This window comes from Daphnia pulex, chromosome 5 (genome assembly GCF_021134715.1).
Source record: "Daphnia pulex isolate KAP4 chromosome 5, ASM2113471v1".
Lineage (NCBI taxonomy): Eukaryota > Metazoa > Arthropoda > Branchiopoda > Diplostraca > Daphniidae > Daphnia > Daphnia pulex.
In genome coordinates this window covers 3,653,426-3,673,285 of record NC_060021.1, presented here as the reverse complement: position 1 = coordinate 3,673,285, position 19,860 = coordinate 3,653,426, and the positions used below count along the sequence as shown (strand labels likewise).

Sequence of the window (19,860 nt, the reverse complement as noted above, 5' to 3'; positions counted from 1 at the left end):
GTAAAATCCCCAAAAGTGTAATTATGCCTGCTCGTATACCTAATATAACCTATCCTAGATTGCGTAGTTTTACGAGTTCGATTCTGGTAACATGATTTCCAGTAGCTTAACTATTTCTAATATTCATATACCTTAACACAGAATGATAATCGTGGCATATAGGCAATTTGTGTAATAGAGAGATGAGATAGTAAGATGTTGGAGCCGCGATTTAGGCCCTCTGTTCGTTTTGCCCAGCTAGATGTATGACATGTGTGGCCATCTATTAAACTCTTTGTTTTGTTAATTAATTCCTGTGGCGCCACTTGTTTTAAGAAACTGTTTAGTCTCGTTCCCCCCTTCCCCCCTGTCAATCAAGTAATCTTCTTTTACGATATTGTGACTGTCACTCTTTCTATACTGATTTAACTTCTGGATTGACAGGTATTTTAATTGTTTTATGTTTTCTGGCCCATTGTTAATGTTACCGTCTGTGTTCTTTAGAGAAGTAACTTCTCAGTATTTGCATTTGACTGACCTAGACGTGTTGGGTGGCATTCACCGACATCGTCACACTCTCATCTTTCTGACACAGTGGCAAAGGCCACTTAAGCCGTCAGGTATCTGGCTTATTGTTATTTTGCTTTCCCTAGTCATGCTAAATTATCTTTCCTCCAGGTTTTATTGCATGATTGTATTAGAGTGGGTGTGTCCGACCAAGGGCCCCATTAGTGTGATTTATATTCCATCGAAGACTGGGTTTCCCCCAGGTATTATTAGTTTGCCATTATTCTGTCTGTTGACTCGTTACTTATTGATGTTTTATCTTTCCCCAGGATTGATGTGATTTCATGATTTGGATGTGATCTTAGATGTGACGTGCATGATCTCGATGTGATTTATTTGCATGTTTTGATCTGCATGATTTCTGATTGACCCAATTATACAGTCCACTTACAAATCGATAGACCATCTGGTCCTTCGAACCGGAGCTTAGAATCAATTGAATTGACCTTGGACTGACCTTGATTCGAAGCCTTGATTGAAAATGGCCAACCCTCCAGTATCAACATGGACATTGGATGTCTGCAAAGGACGACAAAAGGTTGTCCGTTCCCGCATCACTGGCTGTCACACTCGCATCAACCACATCGTGACAGCTGGATTATCTCGTCGTGATGCTGAGAAGCTTCTAGCTGACGCAAGAGTCCTTTTGGGCGAATTGGAAACGATTCACGATCGCGTTATCGAGTTGGTAGACGACAACGACGTCTTGACCCAACAAAATAATCAACATCAGCTGTATGCCCAAACCATCGACAACTGCTCAGCTTTAGTGGAAGATTATCTGCTCCTACGCCGAGACGATGCTTCATCAGTTGCTGTCGAGACCCCAGACCAGATTGCACGTCGACAGGAATTGGAGACCGCATATCAGCGTCTACGAGATGCCCGAGCAGAAGTCGCAGCTGCTGAACAGGCCATCATTGATCTAGGAGGAGATGTTTTGCCTACAGACGGATCGGAGTTGAACCCATCCGACTCCGCGTCGCAAGTCGGAGCCAAGCCGACCAAGAAGATTGAATTTTATCCAGCGGAAGCCCCTGATGCTTGGATTGATACGTATCTAGCCGGAAAGGAGAGACCGATTGTTCGTGAGAAGGGAGCCAAATCTTCGGTCAACGTTCAGCTGGAGGTTTATACGGGCCGCGCACTTGATTGGTTCTCTTGGATAAGTATGTGGTTCGCGCTGGTCCACATTACGAGCAAGACTCCGAGCGAGAAGCTGGCCATATTGAAAAATTATTTGAAGGGCGACCTAGCTGACATCGTACATGGCCATGGAGGAGGGGAAGCTGGATACAAGGAGGTTCTACAGCGATTGAAGAGCACGTGTGGGAGTCGGAAGGTGATTCGAGCGGCCCATCTGCGGGAATTGGATCGGATGGAGGCGCCGCGTAATGACCCGCAGTCTTTCAAACGCTTTTCTGAACGTGTGCGAACTCATCTCTTCAACCTGTCGGTGATTGGTGAGACGGGCCACGTTGACATCATCGAGAGACTGTCCCTCAAGCTGCAGCTTACCGATCGTTTGGCCTGGAACAATGGACGGGGAGGCGAAATCGATAATCGGAACATCAACGATTTTGGCCGCTGGTTGACGGCTAGAGCAACGGACTATCAGAATGCTTATGCAATTGCGGATGACCAGCAACGGCCGGCGAACGGAGGAAATAGGAACGACCGTCAACAACCATCCCAGGTGCCAAATAGATTCCAGCAACCACAGCAGCAGAGAAGAAGTGCACGCACTCATCATGGAGCATCAAGCTCCCAGAAGAATCATGGCTCGACTGAGCAGAAAGAGAAGAAACCGACTGAACCACACTGCTTTAAATGTGAAGGATCACACCGCCTTGAAGACTGTACCTTTTTCAAGGACCTTCCCATCAGTGATAGACTGACCTTTACACAACGTCGAGGATTGTGTTATGGCTGCTTCGGCGTCCGGCATGGCTTCATGAATTGCACACTCAAGAAGGAGTGTGGCATCGACGGATGTAAGCTGTCCCATCATAAATTTCTCCACAAGGAGAATGGTCCGGTAGAAAGAAATGCCCGGCCTCACACTCTACGTTCCGACCGACGACAAATAGCATTCAAGATGCTCCGCCTGGACGCGCTCGACGCCGACGGGGAGATGGTGCCTGTGAACATTTTGATGGATGATGGAAGCGATTCAACTCTCATTCGCGAGGGGCTGACGCGTCGACTCCGGCTTACTGGCCAGCGGCAGACCTTATTTGTAGGTGGCGTCGGTGAAGAATCCTCCGTCCATGTAAATTCAGAGTACCTGGAGTTGCAGTTAAAGACGTCGGCGGGAGAGACAGTGTCGATCCAGGGATCTACTATCCCCTCCATCACCAAACCAGTACCGGTCATGGAGTGGGAGAAACTACGCGGACGATGGAGCCATATGGAAGACTTGCCGCCGCTTCGAGACTGTGGTGGACGTGTCGACATATTGATTGGATTAGACCATGCCGCACTCATCACAGCGAGTGAATCTCGATTCGGAAAAGATGACGAGCCGACTGCTTCCAAGACTAGACTGGGATGGACACTGCAAGGAGCGGTAGCGACCAGTGGTGGACCCGATATCGTCCGGATTCATCATGTACAGACCTCAGCTGATTCCACTCTTCAACTCGCCGAACAAGTCAAACGGTTTTGTGATACGGAGTCATTTGGCACCGAATTCCAATCGGAATGCATGACGGCTGAACATCGGAGGGCGGTGACCAAATTGGAAGCGGAGACTGAAAAGCTGGACGTAGGATATGCAGCCCCGGTGCTTTGGATTGACGACATCCCTCCTGAGATTCCCGATAGCCGCCGCACGGCGGAATTAAGAATGAAGAGTATGCGGAATAAATTTGCCCGCGAATCAGGAGACTACGAGACCTACTACCGTGCAGCCATGGAGAAAAACTTTAGCGAAGGCTACGCCAGACGGCTCACGCCGGAAGAAATCCAGCAGCGCCCGACGAAGTATTTTCTCCCGCACTTTGGAGTGCCAAAAAAGGCTGGGCGGCCTGAGTTACGTCTCGTATTCGATGCTGCTGCAAAGTCGAACGGCAAATGTTTAAATGACTTTGTCACCAGTGGTCCGGCACTGCAGAACCCCTTGCCGGCCGTGTTGATCCGTTTCCGGGAAGGAGAGATTGGCTGGTCAGCCGATATTGGCGCAATGTTTAGCCGGATTCGTTTGAAAGATGCTGACCGTCCGTACCACCGATTCTTATGGCCCGAGGTGGATGGAACCATATCGACATGTGAGATGACCAGGGTGACTTTCGGAGTGACGTGCTCGCCCTACGTCGCCATACGAACCACTTGGCGCGCAGCAGACGATGCTGGACCGGAAATGAAAGAGGCGGCCGATGACGTGCGAGAAGACATCTACGTCGACGATTACCTGGCCTCGACTAGCAGACTTGAGGATGCCGTAAGAAGAGCCACAGGTGTAAATAAGGTACTAGCAGACGGCGATTTCCACCTGGGGCACTGGGTGTCCAATAGCAGCCAACTTTTATCAGCAGTCCAGCCGGATTCGGATAATGGGACCACTGTCAAGACCCAAGTGCGCAGCATTAGTGATGACCCAGAGTTGATCCTTGGAATTGTGTGGAATCCTTCTACTGATCATCTGGGATTCCGAGTGAAAGTGTCCAGTGTGAACTACACCAGAGTGGGGTTACTTGCCCAAGTGGCTGGTTTGTTCGACCCCTTGGGCACGGCCGCCCCGATGACTGTTAAAGCCAAGATTAAATTGCGGGAATTGGGCGTGAAAGGACTTCAGTGGGAAGATCCAGTGGTTGGTGACGAAAAGGAGTGGTGGGAAGAATATTTCCAGAAGATCGGACGTTTGAAGGAGATCGAGCTGCCCCGCTGTCTCTTCCCAAAGGCGGAAGAAATAGTCCGGACCGAATTGCACACTTTCGCGGACGCGTCGGAAGAGGCGTGTGCCGCGTCCTGCTACACCCGTGTGGTTTATCAGGATGGCCGAGTGCTGGTCCGGCACATCAAGACAGCGACGAAGCTTGCTCCTTTGAAAACAGTTTCCGTTTGTAAACTAGAGCTCAACGCTGGGCTCATGGGCGCCCGTCTGGCTAAGTTTGTCCAAACGGCCCTGAAAAGAAAAATGGATTGCCGATACTTCTGGACCGACAGCAGCACGGTCCGGAATTGGGTCCGGGCCGTGTCCTCCCACTACCAAGTTTATGTCAGCCACCGGATCGGTGAAATTCAAACCCTCACTGAGCCTCACGAATGGCGCTTCGTTCCTGGACGTTTAAATCCGGCCGACGCTGCTACCCGATCGCAGATGGAAGAAGAAGAGATCCCAAGTTGGTGGTTAGATGGTCCGCCTTTCCTTTATGAAGAGGAGCCGGCCTGGCCGAAGGACTTGCCATGGATGGCCGCAAAGGAAGAACTCCGGTCTGTCCACGTCCATCTGAATTCCACAGCCGTGGAGTCGCCGATCGTGTTCAATTGGAAAGACGTCAAGATCTCAGCCCAAGATATTCCGGCCCTAATCCGGTTGGAAGGAGAATTTCTGAATCTCGTGAAACAGAGTCAACGGGAAGTTTATTCTGAAGAGCTGAAAAGATTGCAGCAGACGAAGCCGCTCCGCTCGACCTCGCCGTTGCTGCCGCTCACACCTTTTCTGGACGAATCTGGAGTATTGCGACTTGGAGGTCGGCTAAGCCGGGCCAAGTTGCCCTACGATGTCATGCACCCTCCATTATTGTCCGGAAAACATCCGCTTTCTCGGATGATCATCCGAGCGTTTCACGACAGCATGCATCACCTTGGCACTGATTTTGTATTATCTCACGTGCGACAACATTTTTGGGTGACGGGCGGACGAGAATTGGTTAAACGTGTCCGCAATGAATGTGTGCCATGCCGTCGATTTCGTCCGAAAGCAGCTCTGCAAATGATGGCCGACGTCCATCGAGCTCGCCTGGGCGCCGGTCATCCCCCTTTCACTTACACGTCGGTGGACTATTTCGGACCAATAGACGTGACACACGGGCGTGGAACAGCAAAGAGATGGGGCGTACTTTTCACGTGCATGGTGACCAGAGCAGTTTATGTAGACATTGCAATTTCCCTCTCCGCCAGTGATTTTTTAATGGTGCTCCGACGTTTTATATCAGTGTATCGAAAGCCGGCGCATATGTTCTCGGACAATGGCACGAACTTGACTGGCGCTGAACGTTTATTACGTGTGGAGTTGGATCGGCTGAAAGATGACAGTGTGCTGACAACGGAGTTGAAAGCGCTCCGGATCGAATGGTTTTTCCAACCAGCGCAAACACCACATTTTGGTGGCTCACATGAGTCATTAGTACGATCAGTGAAAAACGCTTTCTACGCCGCGTTGGATCAAGAGAAGAGTGTATTGCGTACACCCAGTGACGAAGTTCTGCGCACTCTTCTTTTTGAAGTTTCCGGATTGTTAAATTCTCGGCCTTTGACTTATTGCAGCTCCGACCCGGACGACTTTCGTGCGTTAACCCCAAACGATTTCCTTAATCGAGCTCCTGTAGCTGATTTACCGGCCGGAGATTTTAACAAGGCCCTTCCGCGTGATCATTATGGATACGTCCAGAGAATAACTAATTTCTTCTGGGACGTGTGGCGCGGATCTTTCCTGCAGTCGATGACCAGCCGGAAGAAATGGAGAACACCCGCGCGGAACTTTGCCGTCGGTGATTTCATTTTGGATGATTGGAAGAATGCTCCGCGCGGGCGTTGGAGAACCGGCAAGATCGTCAAGGTCTACCCCGGTGCTGACGGATTAGTCCGAGCAGCAGATGTGGAATTCTCCACCGGAATACTTCGCCGAGGGACTAATCAGCTGGCTCTACTGGAAGCGTGCTCGCCGGATCCAGCGGAAGATGCGACAGAATCCGGCTCGGGGGAGAATGGAGCCGCGATTTAGGCCCTCTGTTCGTTTTGCCCAGCTAGATGTATGACATGTGTGGCCATCTATTAAACTCTTTGTTTTGTTAATTAATTCCTGTGGCGCCACTTGTTTTAAGAAACTGTTTAGTCTCGTTCCCCCCTTCCCCCCTGTCAATCAAGTAATCTTCTTTTACGATATTGTGACTGTCACTCTTTCTATACTGATTTAACTTCTGGATTGACAGGTATTTTAATTGTTTTATGTTTTCTGGCCCATTGTTAATGTTACCGTCTGTGTTCTTTAGAGAAGTAACTTCTCAGTATTTGCATTTGACTGACCTAGACGTGTTGGGTGGCATTCACCGACATCGTCACACTCTCATCTTTCTGACACAGTGGCAAAGGCCACTTAAGCCGTCAGGTATCTGGCTTATTGTTATTTTGCTTTCCCTAGTCATGCTAAATTATCTTTCCTCCAGGTTTTATTGCATGATTGTATTAGAGTGGGTGTGTCCGACCAAGGGCCCCATTAGTGTGATTTATATTCCATCGAAGACTGGGTTTCCCCCAGGTATTATTAGTTTGCCATTATTCTGTCTGTTGACTCGTTACTTATTGATGTTTTATCTTTCCCCAGGATTGATGTGATTTCATGATTTGGATGTGATCTTAGATGTGACGTGCATGATCTCGATGTGATTTATTTGCATGTTTTGATCTGCATGATTTCTGATTGACCCAATTATACAGTCCACTTACAAATCGATAGACCAGATGTTAAGCGAGCGCTTTAATAACTGAATCACAATTCACAGGCTTAGTTATTCAATTCACGTTGGTTAAGTGAAATACATGATCGTTAAAATATCAATTCTACTATTATTAATTATATACTGGCCCATTATGACGAAATAAAATTTAGAGTGATTTTCTATGAATGAGTTTAGAATAATGGCCCAATATGTGGTACAAACCGAGGACAACAGTGTTGACTAGTTGAAAATTCACGTTAACACAGATGAAAAAGTCAATTTCTATACCGAAAAAGCGATATTGTAAAACCTTATGAACTCACACTCACCTAATTGTTAAGATTTTTGAAGTATCAGTAGAAAGTTATAGAAAATTGCTTATTGACTTTTCTACTCTCTAATGATTGGGGTAACGTGCCTCATTAAGATTCACATTGAACTAACGTACGGATGGAAGAGAACTGAAGGTGTAAAGAATCATCCATCCCGTATATATCAACTCTGAAATTGGTAAGTGACCTTTTACTGATTAGCATTAATGCGCAATGACATGTTTTTAGACGGTGTGATGAATCGTACCTATGTGTTAAAACAAACCAACCTTTTCAAATGTTAGTGGATGTTTTAATCCAATTGAAAGAAGACAGCGAGCTTTTCAAAGACGTGCGCATCCTAAGTGTCTAATCTTTAACCGACGAAAGGACAAACAACCATCAAAAGTTCATAAATAAGTGGATTTGCAAATTGGGCGATCCAATTATCACATATGCAATGTATACACTGTTTAAAACCCAATGACTTACCGTAATTTAAAAAAAGAGATTTCTTTCCATCACTGCTGCAGACTAGACCAGTAACAACGGAGGTTTAAGTCACATAAAAGAGACGGCAACTTTGTTGGTCAGTACTTTGCCGGCAGTCACCTCAAGTTGCTGCAAAGTCGAAGCTGCCAGCAAGTCCATCCAGTTGTGACAGCAAGCGGTCCACTGCATTCACTGCAATACCTAACCTAACAACAGGCATCCAGTCTATTTCTCTGCTATTTCAGTCCATCAGTTTAAAATAATATCAACTACTTTTTGCATCAACTTCAAAGTAATTCTTAACCTATAACTGTTTTGTCTCCATTAGTCTTTGAATGAATTTATTGAACTTTTTCAGGTTTAGTTTTCTTTCGAACGACAAACCCTTTCTAGCAGATAATTATGGCGACTAACGTGACCGCAATGGCTCAGCAGCAGCCGTTCAACCCATGGGTACTTCCCGACTCTTTCACCGTCTACGCCTTCGCGCCGGAAGAGATCCGCAGTTTCCTTCATCCGCATTGGCAAACCCAGAAAGCTCCGCACCCAATGATCTACTATCTATTCGGAATCCTCTATTTGGTCATTGGTAAGTTGAAGTTAAAAAATCTGAATCTTTCTAAATATCCCCGCAACTTGTTAATATATTGCAGGCGTGATGGCTACTTCTGGAAACTTCATGGTACTGAGAATCTTGGGAAGCTTTCCGGCATTGAGAACACCGGCCAATATGCTCGTGATGAACCTGGCAGTTTCCGATTTCCTTTTGATGATCACTCTTCTACCTGAGGCATGCTACAACTTTTTCACTGGAGGACCGTGGCGTTTTGGCGATTTAGGTTGCCAGATTCACGCCTTTTGCGGTATAATTTTTATCAAATTTGATCGACTTATCAAATCCAAATTACTTAAATTTATTTACATCAGGTGCCTTGTGTGGATACAGCCAAATTACGACTCTGGTTCTCATTTCGTGGGATCGGTATATTAATCAAAATTATTATCTCGTAATAATTGAACTATTAAATTGAATTCAATCCGATCCCCTGAATAGGTACAACGTCATCGTCAAAGGATTCAACGCTGCCCCGTTGACTTTTGGAAAGGCATCGTCACTTATCATTTTGAGCTGGTTGTGGTCCTTTGGTTGGTCTGTGTGTCCACTAGTTGGATGGGGCTACTTCGCCATGGACGGGATGCTGGGAACGTAAGAAAAATTATTATTTTCGCAGACAGACTATTCTAGACTATACCGTCATTGTAAATATATAACAAGGTGCTCTTTCGATGGTGTAACCACCGATATGAACAACAAGACCCACATTCTGGCCACTACCCTTGCTATCTACGTCATTCCCGTCATCATCATCATCAGCTGCTACTATTTCATCGTCCGTGCTGTTTTCCACCACGAAGATGAATTGCGTCAGCAAGCCAAAAAGATGAACGTCACTTCGCTGAGGAGCAACAGCGACCAGCAGGCTGTTTCGGCTGAAATCCGCATTGCTAAAGTCGCTTGCATTAACGTGACGCTTTGGGTATTGGCCTGGACTCCGTTCACCGTTGTTTGCATGCTGGGCACCTGGGGAGACACTTCCAAGATCACTCCTTTGATTTGCGAACTCCCCGTTATTTTGGCGAAGACTTCCTGCGTTTACAATCCCATCATCTACGCCCTATCGCACCCTAAATATCGAGAGGTAAAAGTTGCGTTGACTGAAATTAATCAGAGAAATTTTATTCATATTTTATTATATTTATTCCATGTGCAGTGCTTGAAAGAACTCTATCCATGGCTGTGTATTGTTGTTGAGACCAAAAAAAGCGGCAGACACGGCGGCGACGATCAATCGACTAACTCGACTAAAACGGAAGCTTCCGGAACAACCCAGGGTTGACGGACCGAGAGTACCGAAAATGTTTTCAAAACTCTTCTCTGAACAGACATATGCGCTCTTCTCACACGACGTTTACACTGGACACAGGAAGTGAATAATTCCTGAATTCGAATTTGAATTCATGTTAGAAAAATTTATTTCCGATCATCTCTCAACCTCATAAACAACTTAGGTCCTGCATATATTGTTAAATCTAAATTCACCTACTACGATAGATTTAAGACCTATTAATAAGAATTAAGAACCCGTTAATAAAATCGGTATATTAATTACGCCCAGTACTGTATTTAAATGAACATATTATTATAGCACTATGAGAAATACACATTTACCCAGCCAGCATGCAAAAAAGAGCCTCAGCTTGTGTCATTTTAATTTTGTTCAATTTCGTTCAATTTTCTTTTGGTTTGACAGTTCTTCCTTTGCGATATAAAATTATTTTTTTGTATCAAACAACTAAGAACAATTAAAACCGAGCGAATTTTTATTAATTTTTTTACGTATACAGTCGTGCTGGGTGCAATTATATCTGACTGGTGCTTTTTTACCGTTTTGTTTACGTAGGTTTGTCTACATTTACACTAGAGAATCTCTCCCTTCGTTTCATTTTCAACGCGCAATTGAAAAATTCAATTTAGATGTAGACAAACCTACTCTTTACGTGAAAAAATAGTGAAATGAGCATCAGTGAGACATGCATGATTGCTGCAAAGTCTGTATGCTATATTGCTATCTTTTCCTATTTCAATGGGACAATAAATTATGCATACACTAACGTTTGTATCAAAATTTGAGCTTTAATTAATTTTTTCTTTAAAAAAATAATCATCCCGATTCAAGCGTAAATAGGAGTAAACGGTAAACGGTTAATTTATACTAGCATTAACATTCAACTTAAGGTTTAGCGTGAAAAATTTCGTTCTTTGCAAAAATGCTAGATCATCTTTTCTGACAAATCAAGTGGGAAATTTATGCTAGCACTATATAACGTTTAACCAAGAATCTATGCATGAAAAATGATATTTATTTTAAAAATTTCTCACTACTATGCTGTAAAGAAAGCAATTAGTTCCAAAACACTGAGAGAAAAAGATTCACAAGATAACCGTAGCTTAATAGAAATAGATTAATAATTAGAAAATAATTATTAGTGATCTCACTACGGTATTAATTTATTATTCCTTTATGAAAAAAAGGAGAAGGAAATTTCGTCTATCCATGTAGTGAACAGATCTTGTTGTTGTATTGTATTGAGAGCTGCACACATACACTGAGACACTGAAAGAGAGTGGGGGAAACCGAGAGGGAGAATAGAGAGGAAGAATAGAGAGAGGAGAATGATGAGGGAGGATAGAGAGGGAGAGCAGAAAGGGAGAACGGCGAGGGAGAACAGCGGCTGTTGGCGGAGGAGACCGCGGAGTGGTCGACGAGCGACTGCTGCTGCTGTTGATGCTGCTGCTACTGCTGATGCTACTGCCCTACTACTGCAGGCGAGGATGTCGTGGCTGCTGGGTTATATACCAGTGGTGTAGCCGGTGTAATTTGGAGATGGCTCCAAATTACACGGTCATTGGGGGAAATTGCATGAGGGGAAAAGGTACCCCGAAAGGTTTGACAGGAGGGTAATAGAAATACATAGGCCTATGGGTGATAATAAGGTGAGTGATGGGTCTGACTCGGCAGAGTCGGGATTGTTCTAGATGTCTAGTTATAGATTGCTAAGGGAAGCTGAAGTTGCGGAAAAGGGAAACGCGATGTGAGGGGAGAGGATCAATAATCCTTACAATCCACCTTACCTTACTGGATTCCTAATTCTAAATGATGAGTTTCCGTTTTTATCCATCTTCCAAATTGTCACCAGTTCGAGTTTCCAATCCACTAATGAGCACAAAATAGACTGAAGGCTCTTACCAATTTCCTCCGCCCCTTTAAAGGCTTAGATTGCGACAACAGGACGCCGCTGCAATTGAATGTCAAATGCGATCGAGGGAAGCCACGAAAGATCATCCCAGTTGGGTTTACCGCACGCCCCATTGACCACCAATATCTGTTAACACTCCCTACGCGTAACTGGATTGCAGGGATTGCTTTGTCCAAGCTGAGAACAAAAACACCCGCAAGTAAGTCAGTTGTCAACCGTTTAATAAGATGGGTGGAGGATCGACTGGAGGATTTATAGAAAATCATGTATGGAAAGCAAATGCGAACAATAAAGGCAGAAATGGAATTCAAACATTTGCCTAACTGCCTATTATGTAATGCCTATGAAAGCCCGTTGGAGAGGTTATTCTCGAAGAAATTGTGACAAATGTGACACTGCCGATGGGTATAATTTATTCTTTTACGTTGGTTCATTCGTACGGAAAATTCGGAAAACAGCCCAGAAATCTAGAATAATAAGAAATTTCAGAAATATTTTCTTAAATAAAAAAACGAGAAAATGCAGACATTTGACCAGAAAAAAATGTCATGGCTAAATTTTCTCATATGGAAGGGGGAAAATCATAGAAATGCAGACCTGGGTCGATGATGAGTGTGTTGCTGTCGCTGCCTGCCGGAGTTCGAATTACCTTCCGCTCTTTAAGTGAAAACAAGACAAAGTATGGGAAACCTCGTCCAGCCCAATTTTCCTTTTCATAAAAATGGCGAAACCTCCAGTCGCCTCCAGACTCTGTTATTTCAAACTCGCGATAAACTATAATTTTCCTTTCTTTTTTCTCATTTGTTAGTAAAAGTTCATCAGCTGATGCCATCTATAATTGATCTCATTAAGTGCGTTTACGTCCACTCCTGTAATTGTATCTAACTGGCTGGTATAGGCAATTGCAATCTTTTTGGAAAACAACAATATTCGGCTTTTCTTTGTCGTTGTTGATAATAAGTAACCAAGGGAAGCTCAACATCGTCACGAAGTGTAACACGCGGACGAAGGACCGCCCTTGTCTTGCAGTTTCGTTTAAAACGGGCGGGAACAGAGCCGTGTTGGTTTTATGTATATAACCTTGGGATTCCCTGCAGAACACGAGTGGGTTGACCATCAAGAAGCAAAAGAAAACTGACAAAGCTTTATGCGTCCACACATATCACAACCTGATTGTAACCGCCCTGCAATCCAATTATGCGCTAACAATCGAAACCTTGATCTCGCGGCTGTTAATTAGTGGAATGCTCTGCTAAATACGTACAGTATATAAAGGGAGATGGCGGACATGGGGCGGCGAGCATTGGAGACGAGCAGAAACCTCTGTTCGATACACACCATCATTTTTAATATCTCTCCGGTGCTTTAAACAAAAAAAATAAACAACAACAACAACAACAAATATCCTACCGCAGTCTGAAGTTGCAATTTTGACAGTCCGTTGACTTTCGAGAAGAGCGGATCGAGCCCGAGCGCTGCTGTTTGCTGCCGGGTAAATTTGAGGCCATCGACATGTCATCATCGGCGATCAATGAAACGCTGGCGCCTGCCGCCTTCACCCAGGGCCAAAAATCTTTCGACCCGTGGAGCGTGCCAGACTCATTCACCGTCTCCGTATTCGCTCCCGATTACGTCAAGCCTCTTCTCCATCCCCACTGGGAGACCCAAAAGGCCGTTCATCCGCTATGGGCTTACTTCTTTGGTCTCTACTATCTTGTCATGGGTATATACGTGATCAAATTCAAATTGATGTTCCTATTATTATGATTCCTATCAACTAATAATGACAATTTGCAGGTAGCATGGCGATCTGTGGCAACGTGATGGTGTTGAAGATTTTCAGCAACTTTAAATGTCTTCGTACCCCAGCTAACATGCTAGTCATCAATTTGGCCGTCTCTGATCTCATGCTGATGCTCAGTCTGATTCCGGAATCCGTCTACAATTTCTTCCTGGGAGGACCTTGGCAGTTTGGTCACATTGGGTGTCAGATCCACTCATTCTGCGGTAATTAAAATTTTATTTAATCACGAATTTTTGCTTAATTTTCGTTCTATTAAATATGACAGGAGCGTTTTTTGGATACAGCCAAATTACAACGTTAACCAGTAAGTTCAATTTATAAGTATTCAAATTTCACTTGTAAATACACATTTTCTCAAAATAGTCATTAGCTGGGATCGTTACAACGTCATCGTCAAGGGATTCAGTGGCAAGCCTCTGACTTACGCCAAAGTATCTCTGCTTATTTTATTCAACTGGTTGTGGGCATTCGGCTGGGCCCTGGCGCCGCTCGTCGGCTGGGGTCTCTATGCCCTGGACGGAATGCTCGGAACGTAATAAGTTGATTCCATCGCACTCCTGGCGGATTTTTGTTTTATAAAAGTTTTTTTGATCGATCGAAAGGTGTTCGTTCGACTCTTACACGACCACAATGAACCACAAGAGCTACATCCTGGCGTCGTGCTTCTTCCAGTTCGCCGGCCCCATTATCGTCATTATCGGCTGTTATTTCTTCATCGTCAAGGCCGTTTTCAACCACGAAGAGGAGCTGCGGGGTCAGGCCAAGAAGATGAACGTCACTTCGCTCAGGAGCATCAACAAGGAACAGGAGTTGGCCGTTTCGGCCGAGATCCGGGCCGCCAAAGTGGCCGTCGTCAACATTCTGCTGTGGATCTTCGCCTGGGCTCCGTTCACGACCATCGCCATGGTGGGTACGTGGTACGATGCGTCGTTCGTCACGCCGCTCATGTCCGAGCTGCCCATCATTTGCGCCAAGACGTCGGCCCTCTACAACCCGGTCATCTACGCCTTGTCTCATCCAAAGTACCGCGAGTGCCTCAAGGAGCTCTACCCTTGGCTGTGCATCATGGTCGACGAACGCAAAACGGTCCGAGGCCGAAACGGCGACTCCAGTTCGGCCGTCACTTCCATCAAAACCGAAACTTCCTCCGAATGAAATAACGAAACCGATCTACTCCGCTCGATTAATCCGCTCGACTCGCAAACTTCCCCTTTAACGTTTAGATTTACTTTGACGACGGTGCAATAAACAACATGATTATTGCATATTGGAATGACAATTTAAAAGCCCAGTGTTTCATTTTATGACTGCTGTGATGACAGAGTCATTCTCTTTCATGCGCATTATTATTTCCGCCCTGTCCGCTTCTTCAATTCCCTGTGTGTGTACCCCCTAGGTGTATTGTTTTGTAGTCGACCCTACATTAATTCGAATATTAAACAATCTGGCAATCTGACAACTGCAATAAGTCATCACTCCTACAGTTATGCCGGCATTTTGATGGTAGCCGTTTACATTCTTTAGCTGTGAATCCTGTGATGCGCTTTTCAGCCACATTTAAGGTAAACATAGCAATGGTTTGAAGCCTAACAAAAAGATAAGTGTTGGAATCAAACTGGTCAAGCTCGAGTATTGCCACGCGATCGATATGCTAGTCGAACAATACAGACATTATATAATAGGGCTTCTTCCTTTGTTGAGCGCTGCATGAGAAAAAGAGCCAGATATGTTTGATTCACTGGCATTCACTTTCTCCACAAACGATTGATTCAAATCGATAATCGATTGATCAAGTCTTTATTTGAAACCAAATAATTATTTAACAATTGAATTGATGCCCGCGGTGGAAATCTAACCGAAAGAATCTCCTGTTTTACGGGTTTTGCCGGGTTTTGCACTAAACTGCGTGTTGGGATGCTGTAATAACAAGTACAACACATGTTACCTTCAGTTTTATACCCAACCACCGCTGCGAACGATCCGTGTCGTAGCCCGGCGTAGCCTGCTGTAGAGCGCTGCTGCTGCCGAAGCCATATAGTCATATCGCCCAGCAATAACCAGCACAGGTAAGGTAAGCAAAGAAAAACCAAGTGAGAAATAACACAAAGTTCACGTCTATAATACTTCAAGGAAACCCGACGCAGTTCCGATTAGTTGGGACCCTTATATTTACCTACAAAAAACATCACAAAGGCAACGGCGTATTTGCCTCTCTCTTTTTTGTACGACACTGGAAAACTGGACCGATATGGGAACTGGGATTTTTCCTATTTTGTTTGGCTTCGAGTCTCTTCAAAGATGTATAATACCTACGTATATAGCCAATTCACGATAAAAAGCTTACCGAATCGCAAGTTTTTTTTCTTTATCAAATCTGCTCTTCGTTTGAATCCAAATAAGTTTCTTCGGCCAAAGCTTTTCAGGTCTGTATTATTATTGAAAAAATACGCACGTTTAAAAGAAGGCGTGCAAAGTGTACAAAACCCTGAAAAAGAAAAACTCGATTATTTATTTAATTTTAGTGGGACGCCAGAGAATTGAGTGTAATAATTATCATAGTCGTCAGTGGCATTATTGAAGAAAGGCCCCGCCCCCGAAACGAAAATGTGGACCCGATCGCCGTGATGAAGATTCACGACGGCCGAAATGGTGCCGATGTTCCGCTCACCGGGATCGCTGTACGATGTGGCTCGGACAATTCCGTTGATGAGGAGTAGAGCAATCGAAGTCCCAGAATTTTTGATCATAGAACGGCTGCCGACGTTGACGCCCCGGAAATTGATCAGATACGGACCGCCGGTCGTGGTGATAAAGACCCCAGTAGTTAAATCCACCACATTCTGATAGTCGGTATTACTATATTCGGGCGTGACTTTGGAATCTTCCTTAAGCGCTAGTTTGGTGTAAACATTGGAGATAATCCCGTAAGTTTTTTTATCTCTATATAAGGATTTGTTGGTGGACGATTCGATTTCCAGCAGTGCTGCCGTCCCTAATATCGTCCCTAAAATCAAAAGTCATATTGCTTTGTTGGGTTAATGGGGATTAATGCTGGTCTCAAACCGAAATACTGTACCAATGTAATTGTCACTCATCCACTCATCAGATTTCAAATTTTCAGACGGATTGCCATTTCCTATATACAGATATGGATAGATTTCCTATATCCTATATACAGAAGTATATTAACAACTTAGATTTTTCTGATGATGTTCCAAAATACTAACCTGACATTTCCCTCGACTTGGTAGGTAAGATTATTCCGGCAGCAGTTTGGTTGTTTTGAATTTCCTTGACTTGGCGCTCTACATCCGCGTCGCAACAGCAACGTGACGGCAGCAGGAAAAAGGACAAGGTCAGTAGGACGTTGGCAACTGTCCGCTTGCGCTCCATAGTAATTAGTCTAATATTCATCCCCGTTGAACTTCGCGAAACTTCCAAGGGATTATGTATCCTTTAATTGGCTACGCGTAGTCTATATGTTGCACACATTTCACTTGGGATTCTTATTTTATTTGCCAAAGAACTCTAAAAATAACAGAAACTAAACAATGCGTACGGCCAGTGCTGCAGCAATTCACGCGGAAGTAATCCTTAAATTTGGAACTAGAAATTCGCGTCTCAGGCCCAGAGCGTGAACAGTGTCGGGTACATTTGAACGATGATCCTTTTTAAAGAAGCCCAATAAATCTGTCTTAGCACTTTAAAATGTCGCTAAAAAGCACTTTGACCCATACTCTATAACGTGTGAGTTGTTGCTAGGCCACTCGGTCACTGGTTGATGCCATCTCCGCCTTATGCCAGCGACAAAGGAAAGAAAAAAAAAAGGAGAAAGGTCAGGATCGATATATAGGAGAAGAAGAGAAGTTAGTTTTTATCGCATCCGCCAATCATCGATGCCCTTTTTTCAGTGACCTTAATTTCTTCAGGTAGAAATAGAAAGCGTAAAAACATTGGGGAAGCAACGTATTTTAACATTTTTGAGGTAGGTCAACAGATTGATGATTTAGTTCCCCTGTTGATGTGGACTGTTACTGTCACTGGGGTGTTATTGATATTGGCAGTCAAACTTAATGACCTGAACAAGAACCCTCTTTTTGTCCCTCATCCATTATTCTCCTTTTGGTTGATTAAAAAAAAAATTCAAGTTAAAATTTACACTTGAAATTATTCAGACTGGTACGACTGGTACTGACGAGTATTAACATGAATGAAAATTTTATTTTCGAAAAACCCAATGAACGGATATCAATTTCAAATTTATTTAGATCATGAGTGTTCCCGCAAATGAAGCTCGGTGATTGCTGCCTTTTTTACTATGAAAGAGCGGACCGTCAACGACGAAGACGGAGACGTGATCGCCTCGGTTCAGTCTAGCGCCGGCGATCAGTGTGAGAGCCTTATAAGTGCCGCCGTTAAAAGCAGCGGCTGTGGCTGCAGCGACGCCGTTGACTCGCAACTCGACGGTGGGTAAAACATGGTTCAAATCGTTGGTCAATGCATGAAAGATGAAACCGTACAGGCCTGGCTTTAGAGCCGTGTACACTCCGCTGGGCGCATCCACCGGATTGCCATCGGTTGCATTCGTCTTGGTGTAGGTGACGCTCGAATTCTTCGGAGTCGGATGCTCGGTGTAGGCGCTGAAAATGATGTGAGACTTTTTCGACGGATCTGTTCCTAGCATCATGTTTGGCAAAGCTTCATGCAAAGCATCATGTCCGGTCGCATTAAAGAAAAAAAAAATCAGTGGAATTAGTGAATAATTAAATTTGTGTAAAATTGTTATTCTTACCGATTGGTTTTTTATTGGATTCGATCAGTGAAGCATTACTGGTCAAATTCGCCAAGCCGATCATTTTCCCTGATTAAAAAAAAATTACAGGACGAATTTTGTATAATTTGCGTTTAGTTGCTTGTTGGCAGTAAAATATACTCGATGCAAAATTCAAATTCGGTTGTTTCTCCGTTGCGATGCCGTCGTTAGGTCCATCGATTTGCCGATGGGCGGTCGCCATTTCATCCAAATGTTGAGGTTTCCTTGGGCTGACTAATATTTGTCGAGTGACATTCATTTCCGCTGCCAAGGAGGTTGGGGTCGTCGAGTCCCAAACACTTTTGGAATCCCATTGCTGCTTGCCGTCGCCAAGACAAGTGGCAACGGTCATTGAAGAAAGTAGTAAGCTTATTAGAAGCTCTACCGATGCACAAAGCAAATGCAAGCGCACTTTACTCGTCACGAACGCCATCTTTCCAGGAAAAACTGAACTCAAATTCGAGTACTGAAATCTGTAAGAAAATTAGTTGATTATAAACTGGACAATATCAAACATATTGAATTGGTCATAACCTAATAGATCGCTTGAGGAAAAAAGGTAGAGTCAGCTAGAGAGGAACGATTTCGGAGCGGCAAGGTAGGGAGGGGTTCAGCGCTAAACTGAGGATCTGCCAACCTGAAGATGTTTTCGAAAAGAGAAAAACAAAGATTAAATTCCTTTTTTTTTTAACTTTCAAAACACGCAGACCGGTATGTGGGGGTGAGGAATTTTTGTTTATTACGGACGTTCGACTTCCACTGCCAAACGTGAATATTATACACGTGTGGTGGGGTTCACGGAGTAGGACGACGTTGAGTTCGTAACCTTTAACTAAAAGAAAAAGTGCGCAACAGATAATAAGCACGTGCTTTTAAGCCGTCTGGGCTTCTACGGATTCTTCGTGGCGATTTACCATATAAAGGTCATTGAATACAAATTACAGAAGCAGACCCGAAAAGCCGATTAAAAGACCGAAGAAACCCCGCTGTCTCGATCCTCAGGCACGCCACTCCAATTCACACGTATTTGTGTCTATTTTTGGTAGCTGTCCTTTCGATTATGGGGTTTTGTTGTGTGTAAGACGGTCCTACTTGAAAAAGTCCTGTGTCTGATCCTGTGCACTAGCTGACATATTGTCAACTAGGAACAGACAGTGTAAACCTGACATATGTAAAAGAGAAGCTCGTGTAAATTTTCTTTGAATATCTTTTCATCAATGTCTTGTATCAAATGTTAGAATTATTGATCTATAAAAATTGTGAAACGGGCCTATCTATACATGTGGAGCGATGGAATTATTTAGTAAAATATCTCAGACGAATTTCAGCCAAATTTATATGAGAAAATCGTCAAAATTTAGAATCTCGAATCAAAAATGAAACGAAGCCCAAGAAAAGAATTTTTTTTAAACT

General features: G+C 44.2%; 4 protein-coding genes across 9 annotated transcripts; 3 read left to right on the top strand and 1 right to left on the bottom strand.

Moving 5' to 3' along the window:
- Nucleotides 1-214: 214 nt before the first annotated feature.
- LOC124193467 lies at nt 215-7,218 on the top strand. Of its 6 annotated transcripts, XM_046587288.1 has the most exons (7): nt 215-423; nt 484-599; nt 658-749; nt 816-6,701; nt 6,762-6,877; nt 6,936-7,027; nt 7,094-7,218. In XM_046587288.1, exon 4 carries the CDS (start codon nt 1,028-1,030, stop codon nt 6,491-6,493), a length of 5,466 nt encoding a protein of 1,821 aa, XP_046443244.1. In that variant the 5' UTR covers nt 215-423; nt 484-599; nt 658-749; nt 816-1,027; the 3' UTR covers nt 6,494-6,701; nt 6,762-6,877; nt 6,936-7,027; nt 7,094-7,218. The 6 variants fall into 6 exon arrangements, with proteins under 6 accessions (XP_046443244.1, XP_046443246.1, XP_046443243.1 ...); XM_046587290.1 differs by having other exon boundaries at nt 816-6,877; XM_046587287.1 differs by having other exon boundaries at nt 816-6,877; nt 6,936-7,218.
- Nucleotides 7,219-8,042: 824 nt separating this feature from the next.
- Nucleotides 8,043-10,259, top strand: LOC124193466 (compound eye opsin BCRH1-like). Its single transcript, XM_046587284.1, has 7 exons — nt 8,043-8,303; nt 8,370-8,600; nt 8,665-8,874; nt 8,939-8,993; nt 9,066-9,218; nt 9,288-9,711; nt 9,784-10,259. Exons 2-7 carry the CDS (start codon nt 8,414-8,416, stop codon nt 9,907-9,909), a joined length of 1,155 nt encoding a protein of 384 aa, XP_046443240.1. The 5' UTR covers nt 8,043-8,303; nt 8,370-8,413; the 3' UTR covers nt 9,910-10,259.
- A 2,862-nt stretch (nt 10,260-13,121) lies between these two features.
- Nucleotides 13,122-15,093, top strand: LOC124193648 (compound eye opsin BCRH2-like). The gene is made up of 5 exons (XM_046587570.1): nt 13,122-13,553; nt 13,628-13,837; nt 13,900-13,938; nt 13,998-14,166; nt 14,237-15,093. The coding sequence occupies exons 1-5, from the start codon at nt 13,343-13,345 to the stop codon at nt 14,787-14,789; spliced, it is 1,182 nt and encodes a 393-aa protein (XP_046443526.1). The 5' UTR covers nt 13,122-13,342; the 3' UTR covers nt 14,790-15,093.
- A 2,805-nt stretch (nt 15,094-17,898) lies between these two features.
- LOC124193958 lies at nt 17,899-18,880 on the bottom strand. Its single transcript, XM_046587929.1, has 3 exons — nt 18,568-18,880; nt 18,427-18,495; nt 17,899-18,332 (listed from the first exon to the last, which is right to left on the bottom strand). The coding sequence occupies exons 1-3, from the start codon at nt 18,878-18,880 to the stop codon at nt 17,899-17,901; spliced, it is 816 nt and encodes a 271-aa protein (XP_046443885.1).
- Between the last annotated feature and the right edge of the window lie 980 nt (nt 18,881-19,860).